At 38.1% G+C, this 24,415-nt stretch overlaps 1 protein-coding gene across 1 annotated transcript; it reads left to right on the top strand.

Moving 5' to 3' along the window:
• The first annotated feature begins 536 nt into the window (after nucleotides 1-536).
• Nucleotides 537-11,070, top strand: CUNH5orf46 (chromosome unknown C5orf46 homolog). Its single transcript, XM_055622480.1, has 3 exons — nucleotides 537-606; nucleotides 7,559-7,724; nucleotides 11,013-11,070. The coding sequence occupies exons 1-3, from the start codon at nucleotides 537-539 to the stop codon at nucleotides 11,068-11,070; spliced, it is 294 nt and encodes a 97-aa protein (XP_055478455.1).
• Nucleotides 11,071-24,415: the final 13,345 nt, after the last annotated feature.

Genomic DNA, 24,415 nt, shown 5'->3' with positions numbered 1-24,415 from the left:
TTTCTGGGATGTGGAGATTGATATGCTAATAAGGTGCTCTAGTGTCAGAAAGACAGAAACCACCCATGTTCTGCCTCATGCAAATCCTAACTGTCAATGCTTACATAAATGTAAATGAGAGCTGTGAGGGTAGTATAAACCAGGAAACCTGATAGGCAGCCCTAAGAGGGAAACAAGAATTAGAAGTAATGAGAAATGGGAACAAAGGCAAAAGGTCACATGCGACTTGAAAATTGATAGAAGCCTATTAGGGTGTAACAAGGAAAAGTGGAGGGATAGAGAGGAGGGAGAAATAAACAACAAATGAAGCTCAAGCCTTTGGAACCTAATGAAAATTTTTAAAAAGAAAGCAATTGCTTTGATTTTGAAAGAGAGGGCAGAGCATATTGGTAGAGATCTCAGAGCAAGCTGAGCAGACGTCTTGTGCAACAGCCTAAATTCCACAGCAGATGATGTCACCACAACTGTCCTATAAAGGGAGCAAAGCTTCGGTGCATCTAAGCAACCCATCTGCACCAATACCCAGGACAACTGGAATGGCTGTCTCAGTTCTCCGACTGACGGTTGTCTTGGGACTGTGCGCCCTAATCCTGACATGCCAGGCAGGTAAGTGTTTCTGATCACAGCCCAGAAACTTTTCCATAGTTAGCAGTGATGGGTGGAAGCTGGAGCTGATCCAGAGCAAAAAAAGGGGAGGGACATTTTGGCTTCACAGAAGGAATACTGGGCTGGGAGGTTGGAAACACATCTAATATAAAAAGCAGTTTTATTAAGCTTAGGGTTTTTTTTGTTTGTTTGTTTGTTTTTTGTTTTTTGTATCCTCCATCCTCATGAAATGTATGATACCTGAAAAAGAGTTCTTTCTCTTATTCTTAAATGGTAAAGTGACACTATTACATTATAAATTCCTTGAGAAGTGTCTGTGATGTGTTTTTGATGTAATTGATAATGTTCAATAATGATGAAGATATTCTTCTTAGTAGAACTCTATAGTCATTTACATCATTAAAGAGAAATATAAATTAAGGCATGATATTTAATGCCTCTAGATGTCAAACAATTTTTTGAACTTTAATTGTTAACAGTTTCACAAATTTATCATAAAAATTAAATGCAAGAAACAAGTTTCAATAATAATCACAAAATAAATATTAAATGTTATTGTTATAAAGTATAATTATTTTTTAAGTTTGAGGACAGTTTTACTTGAGTTTACAAGAAAAACACCCTAGGTACTTTGTATATTTTAGCAGCTGCTTAGCCAAGAAAAAATAAGTAATGCTATTTGAGTTACCAGATCAGATATGTGGTGGCAGACAGACACATGGCAGAGAGGAGACTTAAGGAATTAAGAAGGTGCAAAATATCAGAAAAAAACAAAAGTCACGAGAAAATGTACATGCATAATACAGAGATAGAAGATAAAAGGTTACACCTTCTTACTATTTCAGACAATCTGGCAGACTCACCAGTGTGCCTGGCTGCAACCTGGTATTGGGCCTGGGTGGGAATTCTGGGAGGAAAGAGTACAGTGTCTCCTTAAAGTGATAATTATTCCACCTATCGGTTTGGCTTAGCTTAAGTGAACTCACCTTCCTTCTTTGTGAGGGGAGGTCCCTTAGCCAGGTGATTTACCTGGCACATGTGTTAGAGCTCCACCCGGCCAGACATCTATTCTCTTACATTCTAGACCTTTATTACTTTATAGTTCTAACACTTCCCATTAACCTTAAAATAAGTTAGGAACCATTTCAGGGATCAGAGACCTCCAAACACTTCTGGCATCTTCAGTCTTTGGCAAAGACAAGGTTGCTAAGAGACCCAAATATGTTTCTTGCTTTTAATTAGTTAGTTAGTTAGTTAGTTAGTTAGTTAGTTAGTTAGTTAGTTAGTTAGTTAATTAGTTAGTTAATTTCAATTTATTCCATTTGCAGCCCCTCTGCAGTCCCCTCCCCTGTTTCTTACCAGTCCCAGCCACCCTCCCTCTTCTCCCCTATCCCCTTTCCCTAGTTCCCTGATAAGGGAGGTCCTCTTCCCCTTCTATCTGAACCTAGCTTATCAAGTCTCATCAAGGCTGGCTGCATTGTCTTCCTCTGTGGCCTGCCAAAGCTGCACCCCTAGGGGAAGGTGATCAAAGAGCCAACCACTTAGTTCATATCAGAGACAGTCCCTATTCCCCTTAATAGGAACCCACTTGTACACTGAACTGCCATGGGCTACATCTGTGCAGGGGTTCGGTTATCTCCATGCATGGTCTTGGCTGGAGTATCAGTCTCTGAAAAGACCCCTGGGCCCAGTTTGTTTGGTTCTGTTTTGGGGAGCAACTTTCTTACCAAGAAGAAAAACATTAGTGAGAAATGGCTGTCTAGGTAACATCTTACATACATTTAAGCTTAATGTCTCTGAGTAAAATTCCTTGGACAGTTAAACAATATATATTTTAACCTTTGGCTGTACTTTCCTGTCAGATATTTAAGACCATATAGGTACCCAAAACTAATAATATTCCTTTTGTTATCAGGGTCAGTTGAGGTTCTGATCCTTAGTGGTCTCTTGGAATTTAGTGGAACCCCTGGCTCCTTTGGCTTTCCTTTCACCATTTCTCCCATCTTTTGAGAAAAAGTCTAAGGTTTTGCCTGGCTTGGAAGTTTTTCTGCCATGTTGACCCTCCTGTATGTAGACTGGACAGTGGTTATAGCCCATTCAGTGTGGTCTCCATGGTTTTCCTGAACAAGAGGACAGGTGACACATCAGAGCCACAGAACACATCTAGAGATGTCTCTGGGTCCTAGCTGACCTTGGAGGGCAAGTAGTAAAATCATGTCGCTTTAAGTTCCTCTGTCCACATTATTATAGTCCTCTATGCGAGGTCATTGCACATTCAGAAGGTCAGCAGCAGCAGCTTGATGTTCTTAACTATTGTTTAATGTTTAGATAAAACTTAACCAAACATATAACATTTATATAGACCTGCATTAGACATGTATTCTTGTTCATTTAAGGTAGCATTTGGAAATGATACTTTAGAAAGCAGATTAATAAGAGAATTCCATTTAAATAGATTTAAATAGAAGTCTGACATCAACATATTGAAATTTGACCATGTATGTGTGTGCGTGCATGCCTGTGTATTTTATGTCTTGTCCTTTGCATACCTTAAATAATTTATGTCAATAACTTACTTAGTCTTCCCAGTTTTCTTTCCTATTCAGGAATCACTTATAATCTTAATAGACCCTCATAATAATCCTATTAAATATGCCATTTTTTTCATTTGCCTTGGTTGATGCAGATTAGTAAACTAAGCTTGCAGAAGGGAAATGTTTTTAGTGTAGGCACAAGTGAAAGTGGCTCTGGTTGTGAAATCTAAGTTTGTAGGTTCTTTCGATTACAACTAAGCATTTGTGTCTTTTGTATCTCATGCAAGCACTCAGAACTGTGAGCAGCATGCAGCATTCTCATTTAGGAATTCACTATTTCATCTACAGAAGACAAGGAATCCTTGGCTCATCTCTGTTGAGGGTGATGCAGAGAGCAGAATGTGTGACCACTTAGCAACAGACCCCTGTGCATGCAAGCTAGAAGAACTCACAGCCCTAGGTCACTAATGGCACCACTAATACAAAACCCAGATGAATAATGCAAAAGAATTATGGCAGAGGGGGACACAGGGATGTCTGTATTGACTCTGTCTCTACAGCCATCAATACAGTGGTGTGAAGGGTGAGATTTCTAAAGACAATTCTTAGTTCATCTCATAAACTGTGAAACTGGTTAAACAAGTCCAGTTTTAAGTGTTAATTTTCCCACCTATAAAACTATTGAGGTTACCAGATAAAATGAGCATGCTTTTCTAATCACTTTGTAAAGTGTAGAACTCTATCTAAATAAAAATGTATGTTTTCAGAATTTTACAATCGCATTCAATTTAGAAATTCAGATGAATACTTAATGTAAATAAAGACTACTCTTTATTATATTTTAATAGAGAAAATCCTTAATTATGGACTTTTATAAGTTGAGATTTCTAAGTATTCCAATAGCATTTAAAATTTTTATTATATTATAAAATGCTAGAGGAAAGTGGAGTTATCTCTGTGTTGCTGTTATTAATTCTAACAGCGGCACGTATCAGTTACTGTGAGCTGCCCCTGGCTCTGGTTCTGTGATAAGTGGTATATATACTATGTTATCTATCTATATACACATGACATACATGAACAATAAATATAATAAAGAAACTAAAAGACAGTGGTTAAGTGTGATTTGCAAGAGTACATGACTAACATTTTTGCATTTTGTATTTTTATTAATTACAGTTTATTCACTTTGTATTCCCCCTGTAGCCCTTCCTTCCTCCCCTCCCAATCCCACTGTCTCTCCCCTTCTCCACCCATGCTCCTCCCCAAGTCCACTGATAGGGGAGGTCTTCTCCTTCCTTCTGACCCTAACATGAGTAACATTTTGTTGAAGACAAAGAGCAAAACCAGATTGTAGAACCTTAAACCACGTGACACACCACACACTAATGCCTATGATTACACATAAGGCCTAAAGATTGAGACTAATTCCCAACTTCCCACACTCTAATCCCAGTTCCTCCTCAGTATTGAAAGCTAGTATTTAGTATTACAATAAAAGTGAGTTAAACTGTTATGTATTGTGAACAGGGGCTCTTCTTTTGTGCAGGGACTTTGTTTCACAGTTGACTGGTATCCTCCAAGAACCATTCTATGGAGGGGTTGTAATACACCATGAAGACCATGCTCCCTGGAGTTAGATGGAATTCAGCCTCATACCCTGGCTCCGCCGCTTTTTTCTAGGACTTTAGGACTTTTGGTGAATTGTTTAATTGCCCAGAGCATCTCTGTTATTCTCTGGAAACAGTGACTCCATCACTGAGTGAGGTAAGGATACAGGTCTGTGAGGATGTACTAGCCCAGCTCCACATGGCAGGTACTCCATGAAAGGAATCTTCTCTCACAGTGAAAGTAAATCTGTTCTGAGCCCTTTGGTCACACAGACACGCATGTGAGAATCATCATCTTTAGGCTAAGTCTTAAGTGGAAAGGCTTGATACATAGTCCACTCCTTAAGAAACCAAACTGAAATGTGCTCTAAGTGAGAAACTCAACTGCTGAATGAATGAATATTTAATTAGTATCTCTTGTAAACCCCAGACTAAATGGCTTGTCAAATCTTTGGTTATGATATAGTAAATAATAAATGCTCATCAAACTTAAAGCTGTTTTTACGAATAGCTTACATTTTAGAGCTAACACATTTTTTCATCATTTGGTAGGTTCAGAAGAGGTGTATCCACACATCCTTGTAGACGAGGGAGGATAGTGTGAATAAGTTGAGATTTCATGAATCAAAATTTACAGAGGAAATGCAGGATAGATATAACACACTTTGTGTATCTTGAAAATCATCTTTATACAAACAATGTTTAGTGTTGATCTTAAATTTCATAAACGTCTAGAACTGGTAGCATGATAAATTCTTTAATTTTTAAACAAAATAAATCGCATTAAATTGTGATTTTTCTAAAATTCATTTTTTTCTAACACTAATGTGTGCCTCAATTTAAAAAAAAATATTTTCTTGTAAATTTGAATTTTCAAATAGCAATAAATTATCATTAATGTAATTTTATTATATATGCCACATGTATCAGTCTTATCCTAAACATAATCTTCATGTTTAACTGAAACTGAACAAGGCATCCAGTATTTTTATGTAAAGTCTGGACACACTTTAGTGTGATAATAAAATGAAAAAAGAAAAGTCCTACATCATCTTATCATCAGGCATCAGAAAGAAGACAGCACACTGTAGTTTATGCCAATCTTCAAGGACTTTTCATCTCATGAGATTGGAGACCATCGACTCCAAGGAACACAAATGGATCCTTCATTATGGCTGACAGAGGATCAGCTGTACAAGTCCTATAATCACCATGCTGCCTTCTGGTGCCCAAACATTATCAGTTTCTCTATCCGATAAGCTAAATATTATATATCTTAAAGCATTACCCAGAGATAAAAATTACATAGCATTTGTAAAAATCATTGTTTATGAAACTAATAAGTGATATAAAATGACAGAAATTATTGTTTCTTTTCTGTTTACTCATATAAAAAAGTGCAAGTTGCATGCTTTTTTTTTTTTTTTTTGCAAAAAGCACAGTTTATCACAGTTTATCTACTGTAAAAATGTAGATTTTGACATCAGACAGACATGGCCTTGGATTATATTTCTATTATCACCTGTTATTTCTGTTATATCACAATTATTTCTCTTAGAAACAACTTTAAAGTCTTTGTCCAACTCCACACCTTCAACTTTAAATTGGCTTAGTAATTTTCCTACCTCCTAGAGCTATAAGCTAAAATTACACAATACGTGTAAACTACTTGGCAGAGGTGTACGCTCAGCAAAACTACCCCATGAAGATTTTATCTCCCTTATTTATTTCTGTTACCATTGGCAAAGAGATCACGTGGAAACACTGGTGTCCTATATTACACGGAACATCTAGGCTTTCTGAATCTTAGGTCCAATGCCGAAATCAGCTGACTCCTTAACTGTAACAACTAACTGTTGTACCTGTAGATAAGAGTATCTCTGCATCCTCATCAGAGAATCCTCTGCTTGCAGTAGATGGCAATTAACACAGACACTCACACCCTCTCATTGGTCAACGTGCAGAAAGCAATAGACTGTGGAGTGTTCAACCCCAAACTGGACAGTCATGTACATCATTCTTCTCCAAGGTTCAGGAACCATCATCAAGAGGACTTGGAAAGATGGTAAGAGCTAGACATGCTTGATAATATCAAGAGCACATTGTTCTCAAGTCACACCAGGGCAGAAACACAAATAAACTCACAGCAGTTGTGACAGCGTGCAAAAGACCTTCACAATTCCAGCAAAATAAAATCTTAGCCTAGAAGGGGAAGAAGAGACATGAACCACCCTCTCACCCCATGGCCGAGGAACTTTCGGCATTTGATAGCTACAGAGAACTCAGTTTTCTTTAAAACCTCACCCTGATAGGCTGACCAGACACCAGGACAAGCCCAAGTCCCAAAACCAGCTGGGAAATACAAACTGGACTTGACGGGGAAAGAAGAAGAAGAGGAAGAGGAAAAAGAAGTGATCTGAAAGTGGGAAGGGAAGGGAATCCTGGGAGAGTAGAAACAGTGGTAAGGGGAAGAGCTGAGATGACATCTGCAAAATACATTTTATGAATAAAAATCTTAGAAAAGGAAAATAAAGGTACATCTGTGTGCTTTGTTTTCGTTGTAACAAAATGTAGTCAGTGTCTACCTAAATATTTATGTCTGTTATTCATTTGTGTTTAGTACTAATAAGACAACGTTGTAAAGACTTCAACCAGGCAAGCACTGGATGGTCAGTGACAGGGAAATATAACTAAAGGGTTGGTACCTGGTAGATACCCAGCTGCTCAACAGCTCCTACACGAGAAAGAGATTTTCCTTTTTCGTTGCTAAGCATCACTTCTGAGAATCTTGTTAATTTTTGTTTACAGATGACAAACCAAAGGAAGATGAAAACCCAGATGAGAAGTCAGATAACAAGCCGGCTGACTTCAGTAAAAACACAGAGCCTGAGTTCCCCAAATTCCTAAGCCTCCTGGGTTCAGAGATCATAGAGAATGCTGTGGACTTCATCCTTCGATCCATGTCCAGAGGATCGTAAGCACGGGGACGAGCCTTGCTTTTGCCAGTTTCATTACAGATATTGATCATACTCCCGAAAAATCAGTCACGTGGAACAAATGCATTTATTATTTTCTATTGAAAAAAAATATCTTGCCCTACCTTAAATTACATTTTATATACGAATGAATGGCCTGAATTCTTCTGGTATAAGAAAGCTTCCTCAAGATTCTTTACACAATACTTTAAAATCCCAGGGCCACAGTCAGGAGGCAGAAGGATGCAGAAGCAGAACCAAGCAATGGAAGACAAGTTTTGGTTTTGTTGATGATTGTGATGAGTCCGATGTTTGCTTTCTAGTTTGAGTAGCTCAGGGGGGCTATCTGAGGTAGTTGATAATCTCTTTTTAGACATAATCTGCAAAATTCTCAGGAGCAGTGTGTTGGTCACCAGAAAGGATGACCAAGCCCATGAGTCTTTCTAATGCTCTCAGCCTAGTTTTTAATGCCCCTTGGATTTGACATGCTCTCTCAGTATTCATTATACTTGTTTTACTCTGCACCTCTGAAAGCTGCTGCTCTGTTCTTTGTTTTCACATAGACACCTAATCAGAGATTGGCAAAACTCTACCAGCTTGAAGATACAGCGGAGAATTTTTTAAATTAGTCTTCCTGCATTCCATAGTCTATCCACCCAAAGTCAAGGCTAAGAGTGCAGTTTTTAACAAGCTTTCTGGGTAATTTGACATGAAAGCCACACCTAACCCAGCTATATAGGTGGGCCCTAAAGTTATACCAAACCTTGAAATTCTGTTCATATTTATTTAAATATGAATTCCCCCATTTTCCCTGGTTAAGTAACCAACCAACAACAAATGAAGATCCATATTTATAAAGGAGTGGTTGGGGCTCTTCTTGTATTCTTTGATATGCTTAAATTAAATATATTTGGTGGTATGTGGTTCTGCATAGGATTTTTATACACACATTGTTAAAACTCAAAGATAATTTTATTTTATTGTTTCATTTCCTTTTGTGGAAGTTTTATTTGCATTTGTTGCCTCCTCAAAATTATTAACAGAAACAAGAAGGAAAATAATAAGAAATGAATAAATAAAGCATTCAATGTTTACAAAATAAAAAAAAAACCCTAAGAATGTCACATAGAAAGCATAGCAAATCCAGGAGGCAGAATAATTACTGCTTTGTTCTCCTTCCCTGGGAAAGTCCCCTTATGCAAAATGTCAAACATGTCAGTAGCTTTCCCTGAAAGTTTACTATTGGTTGCATTTAGGACTTGTAAGTTCTAAACCCAGAAATGTTACTTGTTGCTTATAGTCCTCATCACATTCGGAGCAGATTCCTGCTTTGTGCTGCTAGAGCTTTCCATGAGGTTGGGCATTTTGCCTTGGTGCTCCCTTCTGTCCCTAAGGGAATATTCTCTGTATTTCTCAGGGTCATTGCTTGGTCATCTTCAAGCTCCTCCTTGGAAAACAATTCTCTCTTCCTCTTATTAGTATTCTACCCCTTTCTACTCACTGTTCTCTATCACTTTGTTTTGAGATGGTATGATATATTACTTACAACATTATAAAGTCATTAATCATGTTTTGAATCATGTAACTTAATGAGAAAAAAAAAAGAAACCTGATAAATCTATCTAAACTAATATAATATAGCATTGTTCCCCAAGGAGTCAGATAGTCAAATAAAAATAATTTTATTTGATGAAATAATTAAGAAAAAAGATCTTAAAGATTATACCTAAAGCCCATGTTGTTCAATGACAACATATTCCTTATTCAAGAAAATAAATCTAGATGGTGGTGGAGTCAGGATATAAAGCATATTGCAGAGTCCTTTACACAGGAAGACCATGGGTGTTGTGGAGGAGAAGCATGAAAGGAGGCTTCCAGAAAAGCACGGTTGGGTCTTAATATACAAAAAGTTGGGATCAAAATTGATCAGGGCCAGATCTAGAGTGTAAATTGATTCTTAACAAATCTTCAGTCTTTAAGGCTAGATAACATGAACTGTTGCAATGAAGACTACAAATGACTAGCAAGATGAATTCTATGAGAATATTGAAACCTACTTCTAAAGTAGGCAATATGGTCCATGGGAAAATGTTGTGGCAAATGTGAACTATAATTTGGGTCTTGAAGGCTAGAGTGAGATTCAACTCAGAACAGAGAATGAACGAACTGGTGGGGAATCCTCAATGTGGAAAATTTGCTTTGTTTATCCCAAAATATCTGATGTCTAAGTACAGTTTCAAGCATGTAACATGTATATGCTCAGAAAAAACTGAATTAACTCAATTTCTCTCTTCATTTGCCTTCAAGATTTATTGATGCAATAGAAACTGATTTCTATTCCCCAGTTTTCTAAAATAACATACACTCAAATACAAACACCTGAACTTAATATACGTGTGTGTATGTAATATATATTACATATATATTATATATGTAATATATATAATAATGTTATATATATAACATATATATATATATGTTATCACCAAAAAAACAACCCCACTTATTTGCACATTCATTATCATCCCTGAAACCCGTCCATGAATTTCCACTGCCGAGCATATGCCTAGGCCTAGGGTGAAGATCCATTCCTGAAGTCCCTGCACGCCCTCTTGCCTCCACCATGCCTCCCCCGAGACACCTATGCCTGAACCACAGATGATTTGCATGAACCTTCAATGTTTTTGCATGACTTTTTCCATCCTCTGCCAACAATGCTTAGTTTCAAATCTACAATTCTCTTTATTCATCAAAACTAATCACTTTCTAAAGCCCAATTCAAAAACAAGCTCTGGGAAGAAGTTACAGACTCCTGCAATTACAAAATTTGGGGGGTTTTGTTTTGTTTTGTTTTACAACTTGGAATTCATAATGCTTTGTATTGCCAATGCAAAACAACAACTCTCATCTTAAAGGGAATAAAAGATAGTTTATTCTGGGGACATTTTGAGTAATAACAATAAGCTATTGTTAAAATCTCGGGTCTTCACTGTTATATAGGAAAATATGGAGAAGAAGATTCTACCTCAGCTATGAAAAGGCTTAGTGTGGTCACAGCAGCATAGGTCTATAACCCAGACTACTTGAGAGGCTGAGGCCAGAGGAAGATGAGCATGAGGCTAGCCTCGGGAACGCAGTGAGAGTCTACTTCAAAATGATACAAAATTTAAAAATTAATTTTTAAAAATTAAGAAAGAAAAGGGAAAGTGAGACAGTGTGGTGGTGTGGTCATGCTAATATCCCCATAACTCTATGTAACTCCTGCTTTCTCTCTTCTCTTTTTCAAGAAGTTTTATGGAACTTGAAGAGGACCCTGGGCAGCCACCTTCAAAAGTGAACTCCTAAGGTGATTCTAACTCATGCTTTACAGGTGAATTAATAGCATATTAGACACAGAAAATAGAAGTTTAGATAATTACATCCACTGATTTCAGGAATGCAAGCATAATTATAACCAGAAAGTTAAGGTTTTGGTTCCTTCTTTGTTTTAATTGTAGTTTGTTTCTAAAATTATATTGAAGTGCCTATATTGTTTTCATCTTATTTGCCAAATCAGGAGGCTCTTAAGGAAGGCAGCCAACTGTGACATGAAAACAATGAGCAGTGGGGATGAGTTGGTCTGGTCCCTGCTACAGGTCTACTAGAAACATACTGTTAGAATTCTGTCCCCTTGACAAACAGCTGACATAATCAGGTTCTAAAAAGAAATCATTGGTTTAGCTCTTAGTTTTCACAGTTTCAATCTTCAATGCACTGATGTCACTGTGTGGAGCAGATAGCAAAACAGTGCCTCATAACCCCTCAGCTGATGTCCAAGAAGAGAAAGAGGAACAAGCCAGAGTCCCACAGTCACTTTCCCAGTCACATACTCAAGACTGAAGGCTTTCCACCTGCTCCCTTGCCTTTAAAATTTTTACCACCCCAACTATCATTAAGCTAGGGACCAAGACCTTTATGCCTAGGCCTTTTGGGGAGCATTCCATATCAAGACTCAAGTACACCTGTGAAATAAGAAGGCAGTGGCCATTAAACAAACAAACAAACAAACAAACAAACAAAAAACCTAAGAACCATGCAATCATGCAGTTAGTCAGTCATAGGAAGAGTGAAATTTGCTGAGATAATCCATGGAGAAAACACTAATGGTTTCTCTGTCACATACATCTCATTTGTGTCCGAACCATATGGTTTGAATGCCCAGAACACCCATTGTTTTCACTTAGTCATCTCCTGAGAACTTATGCTGAAATATAAAAACAAGCATTTTAAAGACAGAAAAGCAGCATCAGTGCCTGACTTGAAATGAGTTCCTGCTCCATTTTAAGTGCTAGATACATAACTCATTTACAATCTCTATGAAAGGCGGCATCATCACCTTAAGCTTCACAAGTGAGAAAATGAAGGCTTGGGAATGATTGTTGTTATGGTGGTATTAATAAGGAAGGAGGAAAAGACTTGAATTTGAATCCCAGGCCAAGATTTGTGTCCTATAGCTAAGCCATATATCACTACTAGAGAGCAGAGACTGGTATAGGAGGAAGCAGTTGAGAGTAATGAGTAAGCTGTGATACACACTAAAATAAAACACTCCTCTCTTGATTAGTTGATTCCCTTTATGTACACCTCCAGAAATCATGGCCTTTCCCAACTTCTGTTGCTATCTAGGCTGGGAAAGTTCCTTTTCTGTACTGGTTCCATTTCATAATTTGGGTGCGGCCAATGTGAGCTCAGAAAGCCACTATTACATTACCCAGAACATAGCCTACTCTTTCATGAGCTCTTAGAGATGGAAATAAAGCTTGGGCATTGTAATCAAGATATGCCCAACATGCGTAATCCTGACTCTCGCCCCAAACCAGATAAGCCTCTCAAAACAGTGGCTTGAGTGTTCGTGTCCTCACCTTCTCCTCAGGGAAATGCTTTCTTCTCATTTCAGATGCCCTAATACTTTGTCTTCGTTCAGACTGCTACTATACACTCGTAATCGTTTGTGCCAGACCCTTGTAGGACCAACCTGGGCTTCAGTATAGGAGGAATAACGTAGACAAGACAATACAGGGGAGTAAAAGACCAGTTAGTGCCATGATCGTACAAGCTCAGCCTGTGCAGTGGGCACCTGCTCCTGTAACTTTAAGGACAGGTGGCCCCACCTCTCTAAGCTGCCTCATTTCTCTCCTTCTGAATTTGAAACACCAGAGAAATGTAATGGTTCCTGAGCATAATTGTAGGTTTTCTTTTCTTTTTTTTTTTAACTACATACTGGAAAAAGCCTTAAACAGAGAGATTTCTGAATGAACTCTAAATGCCAAAATTATCCATGAGGAATGGTTCTATATGGAGCTGTAAAAAAACATTAATAAAAATGTTTTGATAATGAGCGTCTGTTTAAATGACGACATGGTCACTTATGGGTAGCACTTAATGAATGGTTGTAAAGTTTTGGTTCTGTTATAATTGTCTTGTCTAATAAAAAGCAAGTCATTACTTTACAATTAAGTTATTCACAGCAATGTCTTTTTCTCCAGCTCAGAACATTTGAACAAACTTCTACTTATTTCTTAAATTAAGAAGTTTAGATTAATGGAGCTGGAGAGATAGCTCAGTGTTATAACAGTGCTTACTGCTGTTCAAAAGACCTATGTTTGGTTCCCAGCTTTCATGTGGGGCCTTTCACAGGTGTCTGATCCAACTCTAGGGCAGGCAAGACTCTAGTCTCCCTGAGCACATGCACACACAGAGAGACATGCACATGAATATAAATCAGTAATAAAAGAAATCTGTTTTACAAATATACAGCTAAAGATAAATGATAAATAATCAATAGATGTCCTGTGTTTGTCTTAGCGATGTGTTCAGCGTCACTTTCACCCCATTTACCACCACTTTTTACACACACCTTTAATGAGTATTGAATCTTTGCCAATTATGCCTCAAACTTGGGAAGCTCATTATCTGGGCTATCTTCCAGCTCAGTGTACCTTGAGAACACGCAGGTAAATGATAGGTGCTCAGGGAAAGGCCTGAGTAAAGGCAAGAAGCCCCTGGAGAAGGGGTGAGAGTGATGATGGCTTTACAAAGAAGGGAAACTGGACCAAGTCTACACACAATCTAAGGGATTGATGAGGAGGTGATACAGGAATCGGAAAGGCAATAGTGCTCTAGTGAGGAACACCTGACTAATCTGGGATTCCCCTCAACCTCAGCTCCTCCACATCAGTGTGACTTCCAATAGGCTGAAGGTTTTCAAATATCTCTTTTAAATTTTGTTTATTTATTTAGGTTACATCCTGATCACAGCCCTCTCCCTCCTTTCTCCCCCTCCTCTCCCCTTCCCTATTCCTCAGATAAGGAGAGCCACCCACCCACCCATCCACCGAGCCCAGCTCATTATTTCATCAGGACTGAGCATGTCCTCTTCCCCTGTGGCCTGGCAAGGCAGCCCCACTGGGTGGAGGGGGGAGTGGGGAGAGCAATCAGAAAGCAGGCAACAGAGTCCATGTCAGAGGCAGCTCCTGCTCCACTTACTAGAGAACTCACTTGAAGCCTAAGCTACTCATCTGCTATATCTGTGTTGGGGGCCTAGGTCTGGTCTATTCATGGCTCTTTTTAGTGCTTCAGTTTCCACAAGCCCTCCTGTGCCCTGGTTAGTTGACTGTTGTGGCCTGGTACTACTTGAAGACACTTAAATTCAAATTGTTCCTGTTTATATCTTAAGTCATTTGACACATTTGCCTATAAATTACCTTTTATTCCACCCCCCCCCCGACACAAATGATAAACTTTGTCAGATAATTAAGATCTTCAGAAGAAATAGTGGATGAAAATGTTCTTTATTATTTTTTTTAAATTTCTATGCACACTATTCAGGTTTAAAAAAAAAAGTAAATTAAATAGAAAGTTCTGATGAAACTGATGTTCAGAAGTAAAGTTGGCCACACTATTGTCTCTCCTCAGGCCAGCTTGCTCTCCTTCAGTCATAAAGTGTGTGTGACTGCTATGTCTTTTCTTTCTGCCACCTGTCCAGGCCAGAGCAAAAGCGAGATCTCTGTTCATCCCTCAGTTTGGTCTGCATGCATCCCGCCCTCACCCTTGCTGCTGGGTCTTTGCTTTTGTACCCTGATTTGGTGTTGTTTGTTTGCTTCTGTGATTGTGTTCAATTGTTTTCTCAAACCCCCGTGACAGTTGATTTTTATTGTAAAGGCCTTTGTGCTTTAAAGTGCAGAGGAGTTAACATTTTATTTTAAAAAGGTAGACAGTCTTCACTCTATTTGTTAAGTCAGAAGTCAACTCTTCGTTCTCTACTTGTGTTTCCAAAGGGCACACCCACCTGGCAGCTGGACAAAGAAAGGGCAGCCAGATCCTGAACATCCAGTTCTGTTTCACAAGTCGTCCAGAACCAAAGACCTCAAGGCAGCTCCCAGCAAGTCCCTGGGAATCGAGCCCCAGTTCCAGCCAAATACAATTCATTTGAGCTCCTTGACTTTGCATTTGTCTTTCGTCAAAGTCAGAAAAAGTATTTTCTTGGAGTTGTAAAATTACATACCTGCCTTCAGAGATTTCTGTTGTTCTGGAAATTTTCCATGATTTTTTTAATTTTGCAATGAGGTAAAAAAAAAAATGAGATTACATATTACATATATATAAATATGTATATAAGCTAGCTCAAGGCTTCTTTATATATACAATACTTGCAAGCTAACAGATTCTAAAAGATAACACATTTAAAATTAAAAAGGCAGAATATAGTAGAAAGAGAATTTAATTCTTAGTCCAAAAACTAAGTTCTTCATTTAAAGATATACGAAGTTTCAATAATTTACACATTGTTTAAGTTTTCTATTCAAACTGTCTTGCACCTCATATCCTGCATTAGTGAACTGAACATTAAACTTCTTTTCATTCAAATGTCTGCTTCTCTTCTGTGGCTAGTATTATTCCTCTGAAATATCAGTGTTGCGTGAAGAGTGCTTGGATTGCTGAGTGCAGCCCTTTCACACTCCCACCTCAGTGAACCTCATCAGTCACTGCAGCCCCCTGGACAAACACATTCTCCCACAGATACCTACTGTGCTCAAGAGAACGGGATGGAAGTCATGGAGCAGGAAGGGCTGTGCCACAGCTGTTCAGGAAAGTTGGCAATTCTCAGCTCTCTACAGGTTCACAGCTCCTTCTTTTATCTTTCCCCTACTCTCCAATAAGGTCCACATATTCAAGCAGCCAGTATGTTTATTTTCAAAAGAAGCTTTCTGTCAGATGAATAGTGCATCTTGTTTTTCTTCTATGAGCTTGTGATCTCACTAACCCTTCATGATCACTGTGTGATCGGAAAGAGATAGCGGGGCTCCCCGTATTCAGCAGGGATCAAGCACTGGATACAAAAGGACATGAAGAAAGACTGAGTGAATACCAACCAGGCATGTGTGTCTCCAAATGTAGCATCCATGACATCCTGTGGCATGGCTCACACCACTGTTATTCTGACCTCACAAACTCCTACCTTGACTTCACGACATGAGGGGACCAGTATTATGGCCTTCGTGGAAGTGCTGGGTGGAAGCTTCTATTTAAATAGAATTCAAATTGTCACAACTCCTTCGACCACTCCGCATCTTTTTTTTTTTAAAGACTATGTTTTAGTTACCTCAGGGTGGTTAACCCCACTGGAGCTGCCTGACTACCATCATCTCTTTTTCTATATTTCATCCCTTAGCTCGTTCTCCATAGGCACTTGGAGGCAACCTTCAAGTATTTCTAAAATGTTCTTTTTCAGGCTTGGAATTTGCTTTTACCCTTATTTAACATATTCTCTGCCAGGTGTGATGATGCATGCCTTTAATCCCAGCACTAAGGGAGGCAGAGTCAGGCAAATAGCTGTGAGTTTGAGGCCAGCCTGGTCTACAAAGTGGGTCCAGGATAGCCAAGAAAAATCCTGTCTCAAAAAAAACAAAAACAAAGTAAAAACAAACAAACAAACAAAAAAACCTCATATTTTCACACAGGATAGCCATCTGGCTTTGTATTTATTTTATTTAAATCCTTTCTTCAATAGAAAGGTTATCATAGGTCCTAATGTTTAAAATCACATCTCCTAGATATTATTTTTTATGCCACTTGGGATGTCTCCTCTCATTCCATGAAGTCCATTTTTTTGAGACAGCATTTCTCTGTATAGTCCTGGCTGTCCTGATAATCACTCTGTAGACCAGGCTGGCCTCAAACTCATAGAGATCTGCCTGCCTCTGCCTCCCAAGTGCTGTAATTAAAGGCATGCACCACCACCACCCAGCAAAAAAAACAATTTAAAAAAGAATAAAATAAACAAAATAAAATAAAATGAAAATGTTTTAAAATAGAAGTTTAATCCCATGAGACAAGAATTGTGACTTTTGTTCAATGTTCTTTGCCCAGCTGTGAGCAATAAAAGCAGACTCTAGTAGCAAACAGTTTTTCAATAAATATTTTTGTCCCGACCATTAGAAAGGTTACTTAATGGGAAAGCATTATGAGTGCAAAGTGAACCTCCCTTCAAGTTCAGTGTTGGCTTCTAGCGGCAGAGTCTCCACACGATGGCTGAGTGTCTAAACAACCAGTCATGTAAAGTGTGGCACATGCGTGAGGGCAGTCATGGCAATATGAGAGATGGACTAGCAACTCCTGTGCTCCATGGAGAGATTGTGTAGGACTTCTCAAAGGCAGCAATATTGCAGCCATGTCCTGATATATAGTAAAGGAGAAGAACAAAAGGTAATATAAGTGGGACCAGGCAGGTGGGTAGTTAGACATGAGACAAAGAAACCGTGGCAGCTTATTGATGGTGTGTCTTAGAATGCCTGTTTGTGACTAATGCCTTCCCATACCTCAGACAGCAAGCGTGGAGGACTCTTCCAGTTCCGATACATGTTTATTAATGAAGGCTCTACATCTACTGCCTTAGCAGACCCACACTTCATTATAGCATCAGTTCCCATGTGACGTTGACTGCCCATTAGAGGACTGTCATGAGGGACAGTCATTGTGGTGCTCTGTGGGTAAAGTGCCCATTTTCAAAGGCTTATGAATACTGTGAGAAAGACTGGGAAATACAGCCATTACTGTATTGACTAAAAATGATGCTACTGTTAAAACGTACTTTGAATGTGAATCTCATGGTGTACAAGTAATTATATAAGTTTATTGAATCATGGTTGATATATTATAATTACGAAAATTAAAAGTATGCATTTGAGGAATTTCAATAAATGTATAATCACAAACTATAATTTAAGTAAGACACTAAACATATTCATTGTACAAAAAAGTTTTCTCCTGCCATTTGTAGTCCATTTGCTTTCACTATAGATTGGATCAAACTTTCTAGATTCAAAAGATTGATTTTAGAGTACTGAACATGCAATTCTGTCTCAGGCACTAAGGACACTTGATGGCATTTTGAGCCTTGTTGGCTTACATGGGTTCTGGGCTACCTTGGGAAATCCAAGTCCATTATTAACCCATTTCCAGATTCAGAGAAACTAAGAAGGAAGACATTTTTCTATTTGTCAATATAATTTGCTTGGCAACATGGGTAGAGAATGCAACTACCTAAACATAAATTACTAGAAACAAAATTGAGAACAATTCATCTCCTATAATTTCTTCAAATAAAATGTATGATAGAATATCTAAAGTGTGAGTTATTCAAAGTGTTTTATCATTGTATGTATTCATTCATAAATTGCTTGGTATTATCATGTCCACGGGCACTGGCAGATGCTATAGTCTGTTCACTTTGAACTTCCCCAAAGTGAGAAACAAATCACAATAAGTCATTCATGAATACTTACTTCTGTTTAGAAAGAAGTGTTCAGAAAGCAAAAACAGTGGTTCTCCTATAACCTATTGCAATTGTATTTTGCCAATGCAAGTGATCCAGGAGATTTTCTTTTTAAGAAGTAGTACTTGTGTTGATATGTGAAGGAAAAAAGAAAAGCATGGCAAAATGATGAAATGGAACAAAATCCAAAGAAAATGAAGCCGAGACATTTAAAGCCCAGTGAGTGACATTTATAGTGCTGTGCTCTGTCCACAGAGGAGCAGAGCCAAAGGACATGTAGGCAAGAATCAGTGGAAGTCAAGGAGAAAAGTAATCTTACGGGATCTCATGTTAGCCTAAAAATTTGCTTCCCAAATCTGAATCAAACTGTTAAGCATTAGCATGAATGTGAACACTGGTTCACCTTTTAAAACTTCACTAGGTAGACATAGAAGCCAGAGGAAAAGTGAAAAGCCAGCTCAGGAACACTTGAAAGAGGTAAACAGACCAGGACAGAGGAGTGATGTGGAAGAAATCAAGAAAATAGGAGATGACTCTATGCAGATATGGTCATGGCTCAGATAGCATCTGTCCCAGAGAGGGAAGTATCAATAATGACTCTTAGGTGGATGGCTAATGTCTTAGTATGCATGGTGGGGCCATGCAGGAAGATGGAGGACACTAGACACAAAACTGCTCAAGGCTTTCTTGGGTTGCTAGAGTAAATGGGGCTATGATTATGAAACCCAACACTTTGCTTCCACTCTTCTATCTGTATAGATTCAGTTCCTATTCCCTGAATCTGCCCAAATGACTTCAGGCAAACAGATGAGGCTTCATCTCTTTGAAGAAGCCCAGTTCTCTGTATCATGAAGATAGTTACTCCCCTGGTAGCTCTCAAGAGCATTATTTGGTTAATATGGAATGCTGTAAGATCTCTAGAAGAGCAGGCCATGTTGGTTTAACTTGTCACAGTATGTTCGGTATCAATTAAAAATACTGTAATGAATGTTTAATGACCATTTATTGAAGAAAATACATACACTAATAACAAATGACTAATAATTATTACTATTAGCTACTCAGTAGACAAGTTTACACTTGACTTAGGTACACAGCTAGTTAGAAGCATTGGAAAGAGTGAATTCTGACCTAAGTATAGAACTAAGAAGTATCTATGTCTGTGTTGTGAATAGGCTTTAAAATGCTATCTGAAAACTCTAGCAGAATTTGAAAGTTTGGGTGCTTGTACTGGTAGAAAAATAGTCTTTCTTGTTGTATAGCTTATGGATTGGAATGGAATTTGGGAAATACAGGGAATTTGGGATATTAATACAGGAGCCTGTTGACACTAGTAAGGTTTAAAAAGAAGAGTTAGCAACAATGAACAATACATAGGATAAATAGAAAAAAAATTATTAAAATAGTTTACTTGCTATCCAGAAGGGGAAGTTGATAAAAGGAAATGTTTAGGATTAGTTCTAACCTTCCTGATCAGAAAACGATGAGAGTTACTGTGTTATAAACTAAGACAGGAAATTATTAAAGAGGACTGTTTTTTATTTTTTATTTATAAAAGAAAAAAAAAGATTCAAAGAAAAACCACAACTCCAGAAGCAAATGAACAAAGTAAAGCCTCTAAATTATACATGTGTGTGTATTTTTTAAATGCCAGTATCATCAACTTTAAATTTATTAAAAATTTTATATAACATTTAAAATTTTCTTCTTCACAATTTATTCATTATATATCCAAACTGAAGCTTTCTCTCTCAACTCCCCCAGTCCCACCCTCTCTCCCTCTTTCCCTCATTCCCTTCCCCTAGTCCACAGAAAGGGGGAGTTCTTCACCATTGCCATCTGCCCATAGCTTGTTAAGTCTCATCAGGACTGCTTGGATCCTCTTCCTCTGTGGCCTGGCAAGGCTGCATCATCAGGGGTGAGTGATCAAAGACCAGTCAACTGAGTACATGACAGAGGTAGCCCCTGTCATTAAGAGATCCACATGGAGATTGAGCTGCCAACAAGCCTCATCTGAGCAGGGGGTCTATGTCCTCTCTGTGCATGGTCCTTCTTTGGTGCATCAGTCTCTGCAGGACCCACTGGGCTCAGCTCTTTTAGTTTTGTTGATCTCCTTGTGGGGCTCCTGTTCCCTCCAAGTCCCTCTAACCCTATCCTTCTCTTCCCCCATAAGACTCCCTGTGGTCTGCCCAAAGTTTGACCCTGAGTCTCAGCATCTGCTTTGATCCCCTTTTGGGTGAAGCCTTTCCGATGAGCGTCTTAGTAGACTCCCATTCTGTTTCCTCTCTTCCACTGCTTCTGGTGTCCATCCTGTTTGCCATTCTGAATGAGATTTAAGCATCCTCACTAGGGTCCCCTTTAGCATTTAGGTCTATAGATGGCTGTCCTGTATTAGACAGTTAATATCTGCTTATTAGTGAGTGTATACCGTGCCTGTCTTTCTGTTTCTGTGTTACCTCACTCAGGATGATCTCTTTTAGCTCCATCCATTTGCCTGAAATTTTCATGATTTCCTTGTTTTTAATAGCTTAGTATTCCATTGTGTAGATGTGCCACAATTTCTATACAACGTAGTGATCATATTTTGCCATCCCTCAACACAAAACACACAACAACAACAAAACAAGCAATCCTCCCTAAAACAAAGAAGGGGGAACTGAAGGAGTCTGGTAATTGGAATTCTGCCTCCTGGCCTTGGCAGATGCCTGTCTTATCTAAGTTCCATTTCTCAGAGACTGTCCTTGGCGATCTCTGCAAGTGGGATGTTCTGAGCCTGAGAAGGAGATAGCAAGCTTCCTGCAACCTTGGGAACCAGACAGCAAACTTTGTGTAACCTTGAGTGAATTCCTGGATGCTTTGCCAGGTGGCACAGATGTTTTGCTACTATGAAAAAAAAAATGTTTGTACCCTTTGCTTTATAAGTGTTGTTTCCACATTCAGTAAACTGAGACTTGATCAGGAAAACAACAACAACAACAACAAAAACGAACAAACAACAAAAAAACAAGCAATCAAGCAAACAAAAAGGACCCAACAACATGGAGTCAATTTTTGCATTGGCCAGCTACTCCTGGCCTCCTGAGCATAAAGTCTGTGTTGGAGCGTGGTTGATAAACTCACTGATTTTCCCTTTCTCAGTATGTATCAATTACAAGTTGATTCTTGGTTGGGGGTAGGACTTTGTGTCCCCTTCACTTTCTCTTAGGATTCTTCTGATTTGAACCTGTGCAGCTCTTGTGAGACCTGTCACAGTTTCTGAGAGCTCCTAGATATATCAGCACTGTGTTTTGAAAGAGAGAAAGTTTAGATACAGTCCTACTGAGTTGAATGTTAGACTTGACATCTCTTGGAGTTAGTTATCAGACAACTCTCTTCTTCAAAGAAGAGATAAAGACCAATTTTAGATTTCAGAGTTTAAAACAAGGAGTCTGTAGCATATTAAGAATATATAGTAAGTGAAATAAGAAGATTCAAGATTAGAATCCTAGGAAGCATCAGACTGTTGGGAAAGTCAGAAAATAAGTATCATTTAAAGAAATTGGAAAATAATAATCAAATAGAAGTATAGTAGATGTGAAAGAAAAGATAAAACGTAAATAGGGTACAAACCTTTAAGTGGTGTAGAGCTAGGCTAGGTAACGATTACCTTGAAGTGTAATGAAATAATATACATATGATACATTTCCTTATTGAGGAATTATAAAATACATCTCCTTTCAAAATATGTCAGTAATGATCAGTGATGATTGACTTTGGTCAATAAAAAGAATAATTGGAAGTGACATATATCACCTCTGGTAGAAGTTTTTAAAAATTAAACATACTTTTAATTTTTCATCCATGTACACTGTATTTAAATCATCTGCCCTTCTCCCTCTAACCTTTCCCATGTCCCCTCATCCCTACTCCCATTCAAATTCATAATCTTTTCCCTCAAGTAGAACTTTTGAGTCAGATCATAGTTTCATCGATTTGTCTTTATCTGTCACTATTGTGGTCCAAAATGCTGGAGAACGACTTCAGACAATGTGTAGTAGGTTATTGTCAACCATATACTGTGAGTTCATATACTGTGAGTCAAACGTTGTATGTATACTACACTAGCATTTGAGCCTGCTTATCTTACAGCTGGCAATCTAATCCATTATTACAGGTTTAGATAAGATGAAAAAATGAAACAGGAAGTTTTACAAAGTTCAACTACATATAGTCCTGACTTCATGATTTTTCTACTTTACAATGTTATGAAGCATTCTGATGAAATGCACTTGAAGTTTTAACCTTTTATTTCTTTGAAAACCAATATCAAGAATAAGATTTCCTCTGATCATGCTGGGCAGTGGTATTAACCTACCACTTTCAGACAGCCCAGTGGAAAATGTACACATTAGCATTCTACTGTGTCCTGTGAGGCTAAGCTTCCATGTTCAGTAGGCTAGTAGTGTTCTTTGTGATTAAATGGATTTATTGTGGTATAAATACATACTGAGTCAAGAAATAATCTGTATTTTAAGTAGTAAAAACAAAGTAGCCAAGTAATACCCAGAAATCAAGATATTTTTACTATTATTGTATTAGTCTACATTCAACCGGGATGTAAGCCCTCTTACATCCTTAGGGTATACAACATATAATGCAAGGAGATGATTCAGATGTTAGAATTGACTGAGTTGGTGATAGAAGAGCTTAAAATTACATCGGTATTAGGAAGACAACCTCGAGACTGACAAGAGGCAAAGCTACAGTCAGCCTTGCAGGAGGAAGAAAATACACATGGAATCAGATAATCAGAACCCAGAGAGACAGGAGTCTCCAAGTAAAATCTGGGTGCATTGCAGTACTAACTAATGGAACCTAGAGTCATGGATATAAGGCTCTCATTTCCAGAGACTTCCACCAAGAAGAAACAAAGAGTTCCACTCCAACATTACGTTCTTCTTTCGCAATTGCCTGGGCCTCCCAATGTCCCCTGACCTGAGAGCCAGAGAAACTCAATCTGGAAATCAACATGCTATTTACTCTCTTCCTGCAACAGAGACCAGAGTAGAGAAAGAACAAACAAATATGTTTGAAAATGAATAGTTCCAAGACTGTTAACAGGCCTGGATATGCAGAAAATAGTAACAGACACTGTCCACAGGAACAATCTTGATTTTTCATGAAAAAAATTTCTGTTAGCAGGAAAGGGGTTCATTTATATGTTGTATGTGGCTGGAACTGTAGTACACACATAAAATGACACATAAAATGAGATTTAAAATGTAAGCAACGGTGAGAAGCATAAAATCTATTCTGTTGGTGATCATAACATAAGCAAAAGTTGTGTCTTGAAAAGATAAATCCAATATTGTTGCGGATGCTAGATTTAGGAGAAGAAATAGATAATTTATAAGTGCTTTGCCTAAGCATTGTGTATTAAAAGCTTGATTTGAGAGATGGAACACTAATGCTATTTAATGTCTTTAATATAAATATGACTTAACAGAAATGGCTATATTGGGGCTGCAATGAGATTACCATGTTCTTTGTTTTGCTGAACATTACTTCAATTTTTTCATTTTTAAAATACGATTTTTTTTTATCAGAATAAGAAGATGAGGGATCTGGAAACACCAGTAGATAAAGAATAGTAGGGAATGGAGAAGTTTGATTTACAGGTAAGAGAAAGGAATGAGTATATCCTATTTCATATGCTAGACAAATTTTCCAACAATAGAGTCTCTAGAGACTGTGACCAAAGAGGAAAATGTCTAGTTATGTTCTAGAATGAACAGAGGATGAGCCACAGATCTTTTTATTGCTTTATTCATTCTTTCTAGACTCACTAGACTTTAGGAACATTCAGTCTTCAAATGGTAGAATGAGATTCTGCCAGCC

Source organism: Psammomys obesus, unplaced genomic scaffold, assembly GCF_907164565.1.
Source record: "Psammomys obesus unplaced genomic scaffold, mPsaObe1.curated_primary_1811, whole genome shotgun sequence".
In the NCBI taxonomy this organism is placed as follows: Eukaryota; Metazoa; Chordata; class Mammalia; order Rodentia; family Muridae; genus Psammomys; species Psammomys obesus.
The sequence above is the reverse complement of the archived record's forward strand: the minus strand, read 5'-3'. Positions and strand labels throughout refer to the sequence as shown.

What these genes read in the sequence shown, in the direction of transcription:
- CUNH5orf46 (XM_055622480.1), top strand. Translation starts at nt 537, where the DNA reads ATGGCTGTCTCAGTTCTCCGACTGACGGTTGTCTTGGGACTGTGCGCC. An exon ending in AATCCTGACATGCCAGGCAG is followed by an intron (nt 607 to 7,558) that starts GTAAGTGTTTCT and finishes TTTTGTTTACAG; the next exon opens with ATGACAAACCAAAGGAAGAT. An exon ending in CGATCCATGTCCAGAGGATC is followed by an intron (nt 7,725 to 11,012) that starts GTAAGCACGGGG and finishes CTCTTTTTCAAG; the next exon opens with AAGTTTTATGGAACTTGAAG.